At 45.4% G+C, this 16,955-nt stretch overlaps 1 protein-coding gene across 1 annotated transcript in view; it reads right to left on the bottom strand.

The window, feature by feature from the left end:
* The window catches only part of BARHL1 (BarH like homeobox 1), a 37,905-nt gene extending 21,714 nt beyond the window's left edge, over positions 1-16,191 (bottom strand). Inside the window, exons 1-3 of the mRNA XM_083721427.1 lie at positions 15,859-16,191; positions 14,934-15,562; positions 7,349-7,571 (exon numbers count right to left, since the gene is read on the bottom strand). Coding sequence (XP_083577553.1) covers positions 7,349-7,571; positions 14,934-15,396 — 686 coding nt within the window. The 5' untranslated portion in view covers positions 15,397-15,562; positions 15,859-16,191. The remainder of the gene's footprint in view (positions 1-7,348; positions 7,572-14,933; positions 15,563-15,858) is intronic.
* Between the last annotated feature and the right edge of the window lie 764 nt (positions 16,192-16,955).

The following is a 16,955-nucleotide window of genomic DNA, read 5'->3' on the forward strand; positions in this document are numbered from 1 at the left end:
GACTTTCTGTTATTCGTTTGTTTTGCTTCCTGCATGGATAGGGTGGCACGATATCTTCATTGCGTTTCTATCCCACCTTATCCCCAAAGATGCTTGGGGGGTATGTGCGCACATGATTCCCCTCCTCCACAGCCTCACAACAACTGCATGATATAGGTTGGTCAGAAAACTTTTTCAGCAGGGGCCAATCCACTGTCCCTCAGACCTTGTAGGGGGCCGGACTAGATTTTTTAAAAAAATAAATGAACGAATTCCTATGCCCCACAAATAACCCAGAGATGCATTTTAAATAAAAGCACGCATTCTACTCATGTAAAAACACTAGGCAGGCCCCACAAATAACCCAGAGGTGCATTTTAAATAAAAGCACGCATTCTACTCATGTAAAAACACACTGATTCCCGGACCGTCCGGGGGCCAGATTTAGAAGGCAATTGGGCCAGATCCAGCCCCCGGGCCTTAGGTTGCCTACGCATGGGTTAGACAGGGTTGGTGACCGGTCCAAAGCCATCCAGTGAACTCCATGACTGGAGAATTTGAACCCTGGACCCCTTGGTACTACTCTGACACTCTGTAACCACTACACCACCGAGAGAAGAAATAAATCTAAATCTGCAGTCTTGCCACTACATTAAGCTTGGCTCTGATAATGTAAGAACGTAAGAAGAGCCTGCCTGCTGGATCAGGGCCATGGCCCATCCAGTCCAGCATCCTGTTCTCACAGTGGCCAGCCAGATGCCGCCACGGGAAGCCCACAAGCAGGACCTGAGTGCGAAAGCAGCACTCTTCAGTTGCGAATCATCAACCAGTTTTCAGAGGCATAAAGAGAAATGTGTATGTGTGAATCACACACACACTGCCAGCTACGACCCCTTTTGAACAGAGATGATTTGGCCACTGTATGCCATGCTCTGGTAACTTCTAGACTGGATTATTGCAACGTGCGCTATGTGGGGCTGCCCTTGAAGACAACTTGGAAACTTCACTGCGTCCAAAATGCAACAGCCAGATTACCGGCTGTGGTTCCATTTAGACATCACATAACTCCTGTTTTAAAACAGCTGAACTGGTTGCTGCTCATTTCCAGGCCCAATTCAAGGTGCTCACAGTCCTAAATGATTCAGGTACCAAATATCTGGAAGTCTGCCTCCTTCCCTAGAGACCCTCTAAGGGCTGAGAAGGGCAGGGGGAGCCCTTTTGTTAGTTCCTCTGCCCTCAGAGGCTGGGGGCAGGAAGGTGGCAGTCCAGGAGAGGGCCTTCTTTGTGGTGACCCCCAACCTGTGTAACTCCCCTGTGAATGCTGAAGGCGTACCCCTTCACCCAGATTTTGACACTTGAGGTGCATATTTTTAGGACCTAACTTATTTATGTGATTGTAGGTTGTTCTAAACTGGTTTTAGTATTGTGTTTTTATGCTGTTATCCACTCTGGGACCTTAGGGTGAAGGGTGGATAAATAATAATAATAATAATAATAATAATAATAATAATAATAATAATAATAATAACTTTTGTATGTGAGAGAAGGACCATTTGGACATCTTCTTTATTGTGCATACACAATTATTTGTGCTCATGAGCACAAATGAGCTCCCTCATCAGGGTGGTTATGCACAACTGAGCTTTCAATACCGTTTGTACCTACAAAAGTTTGGAGGTGGACATACTGATTTGTTTCTCGTCTATGCATGTAGCTTCCGGGTGAAATCCTTTGACTTTCTTCATACCACAAATACTCTGCTTTATTTTGTTTCGTTTCGGTTCTGCTTTTGCAGTGCTATGTGGCAAGAGTGCCTCTCCAGCACAACTGTGACGCAATGGCACTGGGAAAACAACCGTGGAAAAACTAATAAAGTCGTGACCTTCAGATGGCCCGGTATAAATCCATCGCCAATGCGCTATTATTGTCAGTTTCAAAACAAAAAGAAAAACGGAACTCCGATCAATGGGGGGGGGGGGGGAGGTGGCGCAGAAAAAACAAAGAAGCAGGAAATCGTGTGAACGAGACACAGAGAAATCTGTGCGTCTAAGAGGAAAGGGGTTGGGGGGGTGGGGAGCGGAACAAATAAATCGCTTGTGTTTGTTGCTTATAGTGGGGCTGGAACGCTCACAAAACGATAGATGAAATGGACCAGAGTTGGATGGTGAAACTGACCGGTATCTTCCGGACTATCTGTTGCCCTGTCTGTGTATCCCACGCGTTGAGATGCGGCGGTGCCAAAATGGGAAAACTCTTATTCTTTTACTAAATGGAGCTGCTGAGCGCAGGCCGGACGATGACTAGGAGCTCGGGAGCCGCCGCCTCACATCAAAAGCCGCCTCCACAATCCCTTTCTCTCGCCGTTTTGCTGCGGAAGAAGCGCTTTCAGACCTATTTTCCTGAGTAAATTATTCATCATCATAATAATTGTGTAATTACTGTAACTGCTCTTAATTATTGATGCCCAAAGCAGTAATTGGTATTTATTATTAATGGGCCAGTGTGTTATGTGCAATGTTGTGTGTGTTTAGCTTAAAAAAAAAACAACCGGGAGAGTTTTGCTCTCTCACCCACCCACTCGCGTCGCTCTTATTTTCTCTGCCCTCCCGAATTAAACGACTAGTCTCGGCTGTGAAATAGTTTCTGCTTCTAGGGGAAATGCGGGGATGGGAAGATTGGGGGTGGGTGGGAGGTAAACAGCGGGCATTAAATAATTGCGATTGGTGGGAAGAGATTTATTTACAAAAACAGGTTTCATATAACAAAATCGAGCCTTAAAAAAACCAGAAACAGAAACTGGTGGAGGGAAGGAAAGGATTGAGAAAAACACATGTGTTGAGTCTTGAAACCTGTCTGTAATGTGGGAAATGGGTACGTGCACGAGGCTGAGTGTTCAACTTATTTTCTCCATATGCCAAATAACAATAAAAATAATAGTAACTATTATTGCTGGGTTCTACTCAGAGCACGCACAGTGAAATTATTGGATTTAAATTAGTCATGTCCATTATTTTTTGTGGATCTACTCTGAGTGGGACTAGCAATGGATACATTTATTATTATTATTATTATTATTATTATTATTATTATGCCTTCTAAACAACTGCGGGTCTATTTAAATTGATGGACTTGACTAATTTAGCTACAGCCATTTCAACAGGGTCTACTCTGAAAAGGAGTAGATATCCCATTATTGGGATTTTTTTATGAAGAGGTTAGGGAGGAAAGTGGGCAATAAATAATTTAAATAATAATGATTATTTATTTATATAGCACCATCAATGCATATGCCACACCCCTCCTCTGAGAGTCACAAAGACATGTAACAGGTCTCCTCCCTCAAGAGCTTACAGGCAGCATTTAGCCACTGGGGAAAGGCCCGAGCCGGTTAAGAGAGAAATATTGGTAAATGCAAATTATGTGTAAACTAGTTTCTTTTCATAGGGGTTGAAGACTAAAGGGTTAAAGCCACAGGTCTCTCAGGAAAAGGGACATTTTTGAGGAAGGGAGGCAATTGTGCTCCTAGGCAGGCTTACTCGGAAAGAAGCCTCGTTGTTTGCCAATGAGATTTAACTCCCGTGTCAGCTCCCGTGGAGAGACCGTTCACACGTTTAACTTGCTATCTGCTCGTCGAGTGATGCATGTGCATATGCCAACGGACATTTCCTTTTCCATATCGCAGCATTCTACACGCTTTCTATAAAGGCCTTTATTTCCTTTTGTTGGAGTTCCATTTATGGTTTGCCGTGAGGTTAATACTGGACTGGGAATCCGTGTTCTCCAGTCTTGGTTAGCGAGAAGGCGACCTCAATAAAAAGAACCGCAGCGTTGGCTGCAGCCATATGCCCGTTTTCACATGGAACTCAATGGGACTTATTTTTTAATAAACCGAGTTGGAACTGCCCCGCAAATCCGCCAGAAGGTCTCTTTTTCTGACTGCCTGCATACCATACGTTTAAAGAAACTGGGAACTGCTGATTGTTAATTGTGCTAGGAAGTATAGCACCGTGGCGGGGTAAACTATAGTTCCCAGTATTCGTTTGGTGGAAGCCAAGCGCTATAACAATGCAGTTCTTTTCACGCCTGCCACTGCCTAAAATCTCTTACTTTATCAACCTCTAATTTTTAGACTTAGTTCCCGGAGTGTTAAGAAGTCCTATTGGAAGAGGAAACTCGACGGAGTCAGATATCCATTGTGAACAGTGAAAATTTAAGTTTGACCTTGATTTAAATGTTCTTTGACTGATATACTTTGATTTAAACGACTTTATTCCTGACGCAGATGTGGGTGTTCTCTTACCTTCGAGAAGAGCACACCTTACATGCTCAGAGGTGCCCTCGCCTGCCATTCCTCTTTTATAAATTGCTTCTGAATTCAGCAGTATTCCTGAAAATATTGGATAGTATCTTGCTGAGTTATACTCAAGGTGGACCCACTGAAATTAATGGACCTAAGTTGGTCATTAATTTCAATGGGTCTGCTCCGGGTATGACCGAAGCTGAAACAGCCCATTGGCTCAAATTAAAACTGGAACAAAATGAGACTTCCTTCTGAGTAAACCATATCTAGCCTCGCACTGCGTGCCCCTGATTCCATGTAAGGAGTTGCCACCTTTTCTCGGCCACCCCTGCTCCTCTGCCCTTTGGCATCAAGCTGACTCCCAAACACAACTTAGGTACGTATACCTTTCCCTGGAAGGGTGATGGCTGGTGGAAAAAGCTTCCTCCGGCTGGGTCCTGAAAAGCTCGAGAACAGCTCTAATAAAGAAAAGTTAGCAACCCTGTATGGGTGTTCTTCTCACACTCCCTGCAGAATGAATATTCCTGCAAAGGAGCTCAGCGTTGAGGAATGGGAAGGAAAGGTATTTAAGATGAACAGTGAGGACGTTCGTATGAGGAGAGAGAGGTTGTAGCTATTTTCAGGTGGAAATTCAGCTACCTACTAGCCAGTTCAAGTCAGGCACACAATTATAGCTGAACCACTTCCCGCGAAATGTATGACTTTTTGGGATGAGGAAAGTAGGGGAAGTGAGCTGAAAATCGCGTGAATGAGACTTGCTTTGGCACAACGTCGTCTCACCGCCGTGCAAACAAATCAGAATTAATGCTTATTAAAAACAGACGACCTCTTCTAAACTCCCTGCAAACAAATCAATAAACAAGTTGTGTTAATGTCCTCCAAAATCAGAACGTGGTACCGTCCTTGGCTCATTTACAGCTGAAATACAGCCTCCGATATGTGCAAAGAAAAGGACAGTTCTAACCAAAGAATGCAATTAACTCTTTTTTTAAAAAATCTACATAATAATAAGAGGAACGCACCTTCAAATTTGCTAAGTGCTGGTTTGAACTTCTGGCTAGCAAAAGGTGCGCTTGGCAACAATCTGAGCCACTTGTTAAAGTGCTAATTTCTAAATGGGGAAATCTCGCTCATTTTGAAACCAGGCGCTATTTCATTTCAGCACGTCTGGATTTAATAACACGCAAGTTGGTGCCGGCTAGGGAAAGAGATGGGACTAAAGCGTGGGATGATTTGCTTGCGCCTGTGAATGAATTTTACATTTATTTTCGGATCGGATCCTGACTGTTTACAAACACCCAAACTGTGGGGGGAGAGAGGCGTTATGTTTTAAGGAGCAAGTATAGGGAAGCTTTGGTTCTCCAGACGTTGCTGGACTCCAACTCCCATCATCCCAGGACAAGTAGCCAATGTGATATATGATATATGACTGAAGCAGAGTTGTGTGGGGTGGGTTTTTTTGGGGGGGGGGGGCGAATTACCATGCAGAAACACAGAACTGGCTGCTGTTCCTTGCCCAAACTCGGGGTTGCTGGAAAGTAATGTGTGGAACGACTTTTTGCGTTGTATTCCACTAATCTTTACTCAGAGTAGACGCACTGACAGTGACGGGCCTACGGGAGTCATGAGCGTTCAGTTCTGAGCAAAAGTGTGTCAAAATTTAGACACCCAAAGTTACCAATATGCATGGTCATCGCTGCAGCATTCAGCCAGCCAATGATCCAAAACCGTGAGGGGACCTCAGAATCACCTCCGACTCCATTAGTGTTGGCAGAAACCATTACCATTCACACGTTCAGGTGCAAGTCAGCGAAGGCAAAATAATCCGGGGACTGTGCGTGCTTGTGTCTGTGCGCGGGCGAACGAAGAGATCGAGGACCCGTGTTTGGTCTTTTAAAGCAACCAACACAATCAGCAGACCCAGATATTGACAAACTTTCTTTGAACGTGTCAGGGCTGCACAGGTAAATATCAGGAAAAGCGCGTCTTGCTTCGGGGCCCAGCAGTTTCAGATCTGTGGGTGTTTGTGGTTTACCTGGTTACTAGACAAAACAGGATATAGGTAGCTCTGCTAATTTCACCCTCCCCGGTTCCTTCCCGTTCGCCCTTCTGGGAGTTTGATCTAGAATGTTGAGGAGGAGGAAAGGGTTAAACAGCCCTCTGTCTCCCCCCCCCCCGGGGGAGAGAGAGATGGAGATCGTTGCCCTCAAGGATTTTAATTAAAATACAAAGTAAGCGACGCCACACTAAAATGTAAGCGTGAAGTATTTTACATGCCCTTGGAACGTACAGGCCGGTTTACCTTTGCACAAACGTGGGGAAAGACCCGCTTTGCGTTCCTAGATCACTCCCCGCGCTCCAAAAAAGACTTGTAGCCAACTAGCTGATCATCAAACTTACCATTCATATAGCGCTTTTAAAATGTTTGTATATCTGAATCTCTTCTAGGACACCTAGAACCCTTTTCCTTTATTTTATTTTATTTTATTTATTTATTTATTTATTTAAGAAGACCTTTAAGAAAATTAGTAAACCAACTCTTTGGGCATTCGAATACTTTCGCCTAATAATCTGACCAAGAGTCTTGTGTAACCAAAAAACCTTGCACGCCTTTACTGTGGTACCTTGGAAGAGCTCTGTGTAGCTTAAAAGTGTGCAAGTGTCACTGCGGCGTTGAAGCTAACTATATTAAAAATAATATTTTATTAGGTCAGGGGAGGGGAACCTGGTCCTTTAGATGCACTTGGACTCTGATTCCCATCAGCGCCAGCCACCACGGTCAATGGACAGAGATGATGGGAGTTAGAGTTGGAGTACAAGGGGGGTGGGGTTAACTCACCCAAATGCGTTAAATTATATATATATTATATATAATTTATAAATCCTGCAAGCGACAGGATTTAATTTTCGAGCATAAACTTGCATAGAACTGCGGTCTTCGAAAACCAGAGTGGGAGGAACAATACACTTTCCCAGGGTAACTAATCCGAAGTAAGGGAGGTGAAAGATGCCCCGCCTCCTCCTCCTCCTTGCCTTGCCACCCCCCTCTCTCTCCCGCTCTCTTTTTACCTTCTGTTCTGGTACCAGGTCTTTACTTGGGTGTCTGTGAGGTTGAGGGACGCAGCCAGCTCCATTCTGTCCTGCACGCTCAAGTATTTCTGCCGCTCGAAACTCCGCTCCAGTTGGGCCAGCTGGTGATCCGTGAAGGCTGTGCGGGCCTTGCGCGGCTTTTTCAGCCTGACTGGGGGGCTCTCTCTGGAACTGGAGATCTCTCTGTCCCCTTCTTCTTTCACTGAGCAGGGGGGAAGGGGGGCGGAAGAGAAAAGGCGTTGCCACAATCAGTGCAGACAGATTAGAAGGGAAAGTCCCCTTATCAAGCGCGGGAGGGAAGACAAGTGAAGAGACCAAGACGCCTCGGCAAGGGGCGCGGGCCGCTTGCTCGTTTCTCTTGCGCAGGTCCGCGCCCCTGTGCCTGTTTACTCGGAAGTAACTTCCATAGCTTTCTATGGGGCTTCCTCGTCAGTGAAATGTGGATAAGGTTGCAGCCTTAAGATCCTTCTTTTAGGTATGTTTACTCAGAAGTAAGGCCCATTGATAAGTCAAAGAAGTCCGTTCGTGAGCCCAGTCAGGAACAGCGTAACTGTATTCTAAACCGAAGGTACTTGATTTTCATGAGAACTAGTCACTTAATTTTGAGATACCCTCGACCTGAGATACTGAGGAGGGAGAGATATATCAATACGTACCAAGAGGACAGTAAATTTAACCCCCCCCACAAATATCTATATGCATGCGTACACATTATTTATTTTATTATTAAAATTATTTATAGCCCGCCCAATATCATATCGACCATAGCGATCCAGTTCAGCCTGATTTAAGTGCCAAAGATTTAAGCAAGCCCTTGAAACATTTCCCCTTAAAATTACTTATTTATTCAAACATATTTGTAGTCCCCAAGCCTTTTAGTGCAAACCCTGAAATTAAGGGGATGTCACAGCTTAACTTTAGGTGCTGCCCAAAATGTTCTTCACTGAATAATATATAAATATTTATCTTAAAGGAAAGATCCAGCCTGGGAAGACATTCATACAAACTATCCCCACTCCCGCTTAAATAAGATAAACTCGGTGTTCATTGTGTCATTCTGGAATAGATTGCACTGTTAAAAGGTAAAGGTAAACACGAGTAGGATCGAGATGCGCATCAGAAATGCCAGGAAACTACTACTGAAGTTAGTTTCCCCCCACAAAATATAGATTGCATCCTTCGGGCAAACGGATTTTTTTAAAAAAGAAGTCCAGACAACTAGATAAACAGGAATAAACATATGGTCTTGAGATGGAGTCTCAACACGATCCGTACAATTTACTCACAAGTAACAGGGAAGACGATAGGCAAGGAAACGCCACTCAACCCAATGGGAGTTGTAAAACATGCCTAGTGTCGGGCTATACGAAACGAACCTGGAAATTTTAGAAAATATCTTATTCCTAACAAAGAGTGTCAAAAATTATGGGATGCCGGATTTGCACTCTGGTTTAAACTACAGGTACAGTACTTTAATTCGTTTTAACTGTGATCTGTAGTCAACGTTACCCATTACAGTACTCAGGCGGGACCCATTGAAATTAATGAGAGTGACTAGATCCTTTGATTTCGGTGAGGCTACTCAGAATAAAAACTAATTGGAGACAGCTTTGATTTTGTTCTCTACAATGGAAATAAATCCGAGGTTTTTGCAACTGGAATTAGTGATAATCTGAATTAATGAATGCTAAAGTAAGTAACACACCACCCTAAATCCATACAGATTCAACAAAGCCTTTGGGTTTCAGCCAGCTAAATTCTACTCAGAGTAGACCCATTTAAACTAATTATTTTCAATAGGTCAACTCTGAGTAGCACTACCTTTGCATACAACCCAGAGAAATTTCGGTATCTGAGGCAAACGAGTCTTCCTTTTGCGGGGTTAAAAGCAGAGGAATAAACCAAACAAGTCAAATTGAATTGAATTTTAAAATTGACATTTTAATCTTGGTTTGAGGGTACCCGCGTTGTCCTTCTGAAGACGCAATGCGGACAAAACTGAGCACTTTCAAGGGCGCCAGCCTGGTTATGCACTTCTACCTGGGAGTAAGTCTCAGTGAAGTCAATGGTGCTTTCTTCCCGGTGAACACACTGCCCGCCTCCCACTGATTTCAAACCAGAGCGAAGCACGTGCTGTACGGCCCCGATTCTGTGCACGTTTATTTGGGAGCAAATCCCACCGAGATCTGTCAAGCTTATCTCGAAGTAAACGCCAGGATAGGACGCAGCCTAAACCCCCTCCCCAATATTTACTGCAACCCTAAAATGCCTTGTCAGAAGAAGTAACCCTCACTGAATTCCACGAGAGTTCCTCCCAGGTAAATGGGTAGAAGACTGCAGCCTAAACGTGCGTCATTTTAGTTGCTTGAGAAATGTCCCAGCGAGTTCTAAGGGATTTATGCCTCTGTCAGTGTGCTTGGGTCTCTGACTTTTCTTAAAATTCAAATTTCCCCGTTTCCCCCACAAAATCCTTATTTTCCTCCATGCTTTTATTGACTGGGTTCCGCGCCCCCTCCCCAGACTTTCTCACCTCCGCTGACAATAAAGTTTCCATCCCTGAACAGTAAGCTATGTCACCCTACCTGGGTTTACTCAGAAGTAAACCCACTGAGTTCAATGGAGCTGACTCCCAGGTAAGTGATGTCGGGTCGCGGTTTTAAATGTTGAGAATTATGACAGCACCCAGATTTTGTTGCTTCAGGGATTAACTCTGAAAGAAATCGGGGCTGATCAGCTTCCTCAAATTCCTAGAGAAACATCCAAAAGAAATGGTATTACAGTTGTTGTTGTTGTTAGTTTTGGGATAAAACTGGCATTAATCCATGTATTATTGCCGCCGTCATCACCACACTTGAAGCCCGCCCTCGCTCCGAAGAGTTGCGTGTGGTTTGCAACTTATCCTCACATAATCCTGCGAAGGAGGCTTGACTCAAGTCCTACCACAGAGGCCTGACTGAGGATTCGAACTCACAGCAGCCCGCTAAAGACCACCCTAAAGTAGGCGTTCCTGAGGCTTTTCATCCCAAAACAAAAACAAAAACAAAGGATCGCTTATCTATCCAAGGAAAAAGAACAAACGACTCCCTTCCCCCCTTTCTCTCTCCAGATATTTTATATATATTGACAGGTGCAGACTTTCCCCTTCCCCCCACCCCCAAACAGCAACCCCCTCCCTCTCTCAAGGCACATAAAGGAAAAGAAAACTGCCTCAACTTTCTGGGTTGCCCGAAAAGAAGGCTTTCGGTAGAGCTAGGTCACAATTGGAGGGCAGCCCATCTCTCTGATTGATTCACAATACATTTTGTACATATTCGGAGTAGGCAGGGAGCCTGGTGTTTGAACGGGCAACTGAACCCAATAAGGGCAGTTGTCAAATAAAAGTAGCAAGGGAGGTCAAACTTCTGCCTTCTCCCCTCAGCTCTGATACCCCCCCCATTATCCCTTTCTTTCTACGTTAAACAACAGCGAATTTAAAGTGGTTTCACACAGAGCCATTGGAAGGGGGTACTAGATATTGCCAGAAATCATTAGCGCTCCCCTCTCCTTCCTTCCCTTGAACACAGATTTACTTTTTCCCCAGATCGCACGGGAGTCACTCCTGTTCAATCTGGATTGAAGCCGATTTCCCCCACCCCCCATGGTGCAAGACCTATCCGTTTCGATAAAAAGTGCATTTCGGATTGATGGAAAGCAAAAATAAAGGGTGAAAGCTGGTAACTCTGAAAGAAATGGCTACGGCCTGCAGTTCCTCCCCCCTTTCTCTCGCCCACCCCCTTTATCTCTGTTCTTAAAGAGATTATGTTTATCTATAGGGTGGGGGGAAGCTGGCTCCGGTTTATATAAATTGGCCGCATTAGCTTTTTTACAGGGGTTTATGGTAAATTTCATTGTGGCAGGGTTTAGGAGCGACAAAGCTCAGCCTCCACGCGCGTTGATTTCTCTCTGTAGGAAGACAATAATCCACTTAATTGAGCCACCAGGGATATGGGAAACCCTTCAACCAGAAACCGAGTCCAGATAGGCATGAATATCTCTTAAACATGAGATGCTCTTTCATTGATGGATGGAAGGCGCAAACAAGTCTGTTTCTTCTCCTCACCCCTCCTCTCTTTATAAGAAATAAAGGGGGTGTCCTGGAATCAGTGGCACTGACCTCTACAGAATGTTGACTTTGGGGGGCGGGCGGGCGGCAAATAAATGAATTTGATATTTGAAAAGCTAAATAAGAAATCATCCCCCCCCCTTCTCTCAAAATAGACCCCTCTTTAGGCTTTGATGTTTAGCTTAGACTAACTAGGAGGCTAGGACAGAGAGAAAGTTGGCGCTGTGTACCTGAGGGGAAGGTGGGGGCGTTAAGGGTAGGGCCGTCGCTCAGCGGTTAAGCACCCGCCTCGCTCAATTCCTGGCATCTCTCCATGGAGGGCTGCGAATTATCTCGTGTCTGAAACCCTGGAGAGGCGCTGCCAGTCAGTGCAAAGAACTGTGAGCTTAGGAGGAAGAACCTATGTTTTTAAGGGTGATGCTGTTGGCAGAGAACCTGATGTTGTGATGAGGTGGGAAGAAGGGAGAAGAAGGGAGAGACTGAGAAAGTGGAGAGAGGGGTTTGAAGTTCTGAGGAAGAAGGAGAGAAAAAGGAAGGGATGAGAGAGAGAAGAAAGGGGGAAGAAGGGGGGAAAAGAAAGGGAAAATGAAGACAGAGATAAAGGAAGGAGGGGAAAGAAGGAGGGAAAAGTGGAGGAAGCGGGGAAGAGAAAAGGAAGAAAAAGAGAAATAAAATAAATGTGAAGAAGGAGACACCTCTTGATGTTATAGTTCCACGCTTCTAAATATATCCTTGATGTGGTTCTCACTGTAGCAACTCGGCCTTTAAAAACAGCAAGTAAAGAGCAAAAAAAATGTTGAATGGTAATGTAAAATGCTTTTGGGGGGGTATATGTTTGTGGCTGAAATCCAACACAATTTACGGTTGGGGGGGGAATGAAGAAGGTTTTTTATAAAAAAAATCCGTCTCTCTTTCTTAGCAACTGAAATTTTAATTGGTTAATGGGGGTGGGATGGGGGGGTTGGAAACAGAAAAGACCTGGACTTAAGGGCAGGAATTCCCCAGTGGGGGACCCTGCCTGGATCCAGAATACCACCTGCCTTTTTCTACAGGCCCAGCTGTTAATCCTGGATGCGCCCACAAAATTGGAAAAGGAGGAGGAGCGCGTGGCCAAGATCCGGGCCTTTTGTATAAACAGGCCGAAGATGGAATTTTACTTTTTATATTTTTAAAAAAATTGTTATTGGTTTTATTTTATTTAAATTAAACCTGCATTTACTGAGCATGTTTACGAGCAAGGAAGCTACGCATTGAACCTCGCGTGCGGGAGTTGCTTCGGAGTAAACCAGCTTCGGATGAGGCTACAAGTCGGAAGTTTTGACCGCGTCCGCGCAGAAGTGAGTCCGCTTGAGTTCAATAGGGTAAAGGGGTATCTGGATCGCAGCCATGCTTGGGAGCCAGCCCCACTGAACAAAGTAGGTCTTAACTTGCAACACAGGAGATGTAATCGCGCTATTCAGAGCTACAGGAAAACCGCTATTGAAAGGGATGGCCTCCCTCGATCCAACGACCTGATCTTTACCTGGGCGGCTTTTCCATTCTGTCAGTTTCTCCTTCCAAAGGAAACATAAAACCCACCAGGAACTGCAGAGGTCTTGCTCGTCGCAGATCCTATTCTGGCCTGGAGGGAAAAAGAGCTTCCGTTTGGAAGTCTCATCCTGGGCCGCGTTGTTTACTCTGCATCAAGCCTCCTAGATTTCAGTGAGATTTGCTCTAGAATAAAGCTGCGCCTTTTTCCGTTCCACGCAACTATGTTTGTTTCGGTTCCTATCCGGCATTTCTGTATATATATCTATATACAGAACAGAACAGAACAGAACAGGCTTTCTTCCTGCTTTCAGTGACTTCTGTCTAAGGCGACAAGCCAAACCGCAATGCTTGAGAGTAAGCCCCCCCCCCCCTTGCCCGCGCAACTCAATAAGATCTTACTTCTGAGTTGGCGTAGTTAGGTTTGTGCTGTCATTAAACTCCAACCCAGTCCAATCTTACGGCTGTTTCACTGGTAAATTATTCTCCACCGCCCTGGATTTCAGTTGGACTTACACGCGAGTAACCACGCGGAACTAAAGTCTTACGGAGTGGAAATTGAACTCACTGACGTCATGGGGGGTTTGCTTCCAAGTAAACCTGAAGAGGAATGAGGCATTAAATCTCTTGAGTGTGTTACTTCTCATGGGGAGGTGGGGGGGGGCAAATGGCGGGAGGAAATGACCTGGACCGGGTGGCTTTTGCGGTTAGAAAAAGCCGTATTTGTCAAAGAAAGTAAAAACAATTCTTATCAGAAGGAAAGTCACTCTCTGGCGAGCACCCCCGCCAATTGTTAAACTGAAGACCTGCTTTTGCTTTCGACGTCTCTGCAAACACCAATGTATTTAATTTCGAGCTATTTCCCTTAGCAGATTTTTCTCAAAAGTTGTCATTTGTTTAACGGGACTGGCGCCATTCAAAGCCTCCTCGGCCCAGTGAACGAGGAGCTTGAAGGTCGCCGCTGCGTTATTACGCTTTCTCTCGTCGAAAAGTTTTCTAGGGGAGGGGGGGCAGACTCAAGGGGAACCACCGATCATTCAAGGGATGATTACGAATGATAGGAAATCAGATAGAGGCGAAGAGGCGAAGCTTCTGTACTGAAGTTTGGCCTTCTTTCTTATCTGCCTGACAACTTGTATTGATCTGTGTGTCAAAAATCATTCGTGTCGCAACCTAACGAATTTGATAATATTGGTACCCCGTCCATCTCATTTCAGTAAATCCAGTCTATATGGGATGGGGTCGGAATGCCTTTTCTCCAGAGTAGAATCAACTTTAAATCAGAATGCAGACCAGAATATCCTGGTGACTATAGAAACACTCGGGCTGCAACCCTTATACCCACTTTCCTGAGAGTATATCCAATTGAGCTCAATGGTTTTTGCTTCTGAGGAGACATGGAGGAGGATCGCTGGCGCAAATAAGATGGAAATAACAATCGAAACAGGCAAGTGGTTGGGTTATGCGGAGTTAAATGCGCAAATAAAGAAGTTTCGTATTTATCTCCGCCAGGTTCTCATATTAGCTTCCTTCCCTCCAAATATAATATTTTTAGCAGAATTCGGAACTTTACAGATTGAACTGACGACAGAAACAAAAAACAAGAGGAAATACTCCAAATCAAGCCAACCGAATGTTATCCTGTCCTTCATCCTCGAACCTTCCGAGAGAGAAAGAGAGGGGGAGTGGGGATAAGAAGAACTTGCATGTCCACATGCACCTCTGAATACCAGATCCCGAGGACTAGCAACACGCGGGTTTGCTGTCCGGAAGCCGCTGGTAAGCTAGATCGACCAGCTTTGGTTCTTAGGAGATACCCCAACGGGAAGGGAAAACTCTATTTGTATGTGTGAGCGAGTGTTACTCGTTCAGAAACAGAGGGCTCATTCAGAAATCAGCAGGCGCTCGTATGGAGTTAGGAAAAACTCTCCTTACCTTTGTATTCTGTGTCCGAAGAGGAGTTGCTGCTGTTGTTCTTGTCCATCTTCTCCCGGAAGTCCTCTCCGGATTTGGGGGGAATCCGAACCGGTGCCTCCTGCGCGCTCTGTCCATTGCTGCTGGAATATGGGGCGCAGGCTGCCAAAGGCTTGCAATCGGCCAAGATGTCCCTGATTAAGAAGGAGGAGGTGACTGTTCTGGATTGTGAAGGGGCCAAGATTTGCCCCGCTTGGAGGTGAGACTCCAGCCCCACTGCCACACCTTGTCTCTGGGCTACTGCTTCCAAGCACTCCCTCCCGGGAGAGTGGGGCGACGGGCAGCCGCTGCTGATTTCGGAGCGGGGACTAAGTTCCAAGGGGGAGCGTCCTTCCCCCATGAGCTGTTCCCCTTTGGGCACGGCGGGGCTCCCGGCTCGGTGGGACAGGATGGAATCGATCCCAAATCCGTTGGCACCTTCCATGCCTTTCAGGGTGACATTGACCAGCCGGTGTCCGGATTAGGCTCGAGAAGAAGGAGAGCGACCTTGCAACTGCGGGACTTCGGATCCAAAGTTAGTGCAGCAACAATCGCCGGTCCGTATTACGATCCAAGGCACTGTCCCTCTTGAAAACCTGCAGTCAAGCTAGCTGCAGAGATGAGGGGAAGGAGACAAGGGAGAGAAAGAGGGGAAGGGAAGACAGGAGCCAGAGTAGGGGTGGCGAAAGTGAAACTTTGCTTGCAGGGAGAAAGATCCCTAATCTGAACTATTCGCAATCGCCACCGCTAACCATAGATCCATCAGCCCTAAATTATAGGAAATGACTTAACCAAACAATTAACTTTTAAAGAGTCCATAACAAGATTTTCTTTTTTTAAAGAGCAGTGAATGAGGCAAGCGAGAGGCACGGATTACAGAACGAAGAGCGAGCTCTCCTTTTCGAACCAGCGCCTAAGGAAAGGGAGGTTTCAGCACCGCGGACAGCGCAGGCGCTCTCTGTTCGAGGTCCGTCTCTGCTCAAGAAGGCGAACGCTCTAAAAACAGCAGGTTGGAAGGACGTTTCAGCACCTTTGAAAGCGCCTAGACTGGAGGGTCGGGACCACGGCCGCGCCACCGCCTCCCATGGTCGCCTTCCGAAGCCGCCTTGCCTGCAAAAGTCCCTGATGTTGGAGGCGAAGTAGGAACGCCGCGTTGCTTTCAGGACCAAGGACAGCTCAGCTCCGCCCCGCGGAAAGTGCTTCCCTTTTTAATCAGCGCTCACACCTCTCAACTTGCTGGGTTTAGTTTGGAATTCTTCTTCTCCTTCTTCCTCCTCCTCTACTTTTTTTTTTAAAACCAAGAACCCAAGTTCACGTGCCTCACTGCCTCTCTCCTGATTGGCTGGCCAGCTTTTAGGGTGATGTCACACACATGCCACACACCAAGGAAACTTGATCGCTTCTCGGTTTGATTAAAAGAGACACTGAATTAATTACAGCCCAGATCCAACTGTTAACCGGCAATTTCCACCCTGTTTCCTATCATTACGCCACTGATGAAGTTCTAAATAGGGTTATTAGCAATGTGGTGTGTGTGCGTGCGGGGGAGATCTAGTGTGTGTGTGTGTGTGTGTGTGTGTGAAGTTGGGTGCATTTTTAAAACTGCTTATTTTAGGTTCACAATTAGCTGAATCATTGTCTCCCTTTATGCGCGCTGATGAAAGTTTTTTTTTAAAACAAAATATTACCGTGTGCGCGTTTTCACAGAAAAAGGATAATTATATAAGGACTCAGCAAAAGCCAGGCAAGCGATTTTTTAATTAAAAAAAAACAACAAACTTAAGCTCTTTGAAAATGTTCTAACATTCCCGCCCCCACCCCCGCCAAAAAAAAATTCCATTTGGCGCCCTTACCTTTTCCTCAGCAAAACATTTTCTATAATCGGCGACACTCTATCTGGCCTAAATTGGAAAGATTAAGAAGAATCCTATTGATTATTGTATTCTTAAAAGAGCGAGCGAGCGTCGAATTTCGCAGCTCTATGTATTGTTACTCTAAAGAAAA

The sequence above is a fragment of the Podarcis gaigeae genome (genome assembly GCF_964106915.1).
Source record: "Podarcis gaigeae genome assembly, chromosome: Z".
Taxonomy (NCBI): Eukaryota; Metazoa; Chordata; class Lepidosauria; order Squamata; family Lacertidae; genus Podarcis; species Podarcis gaigeae.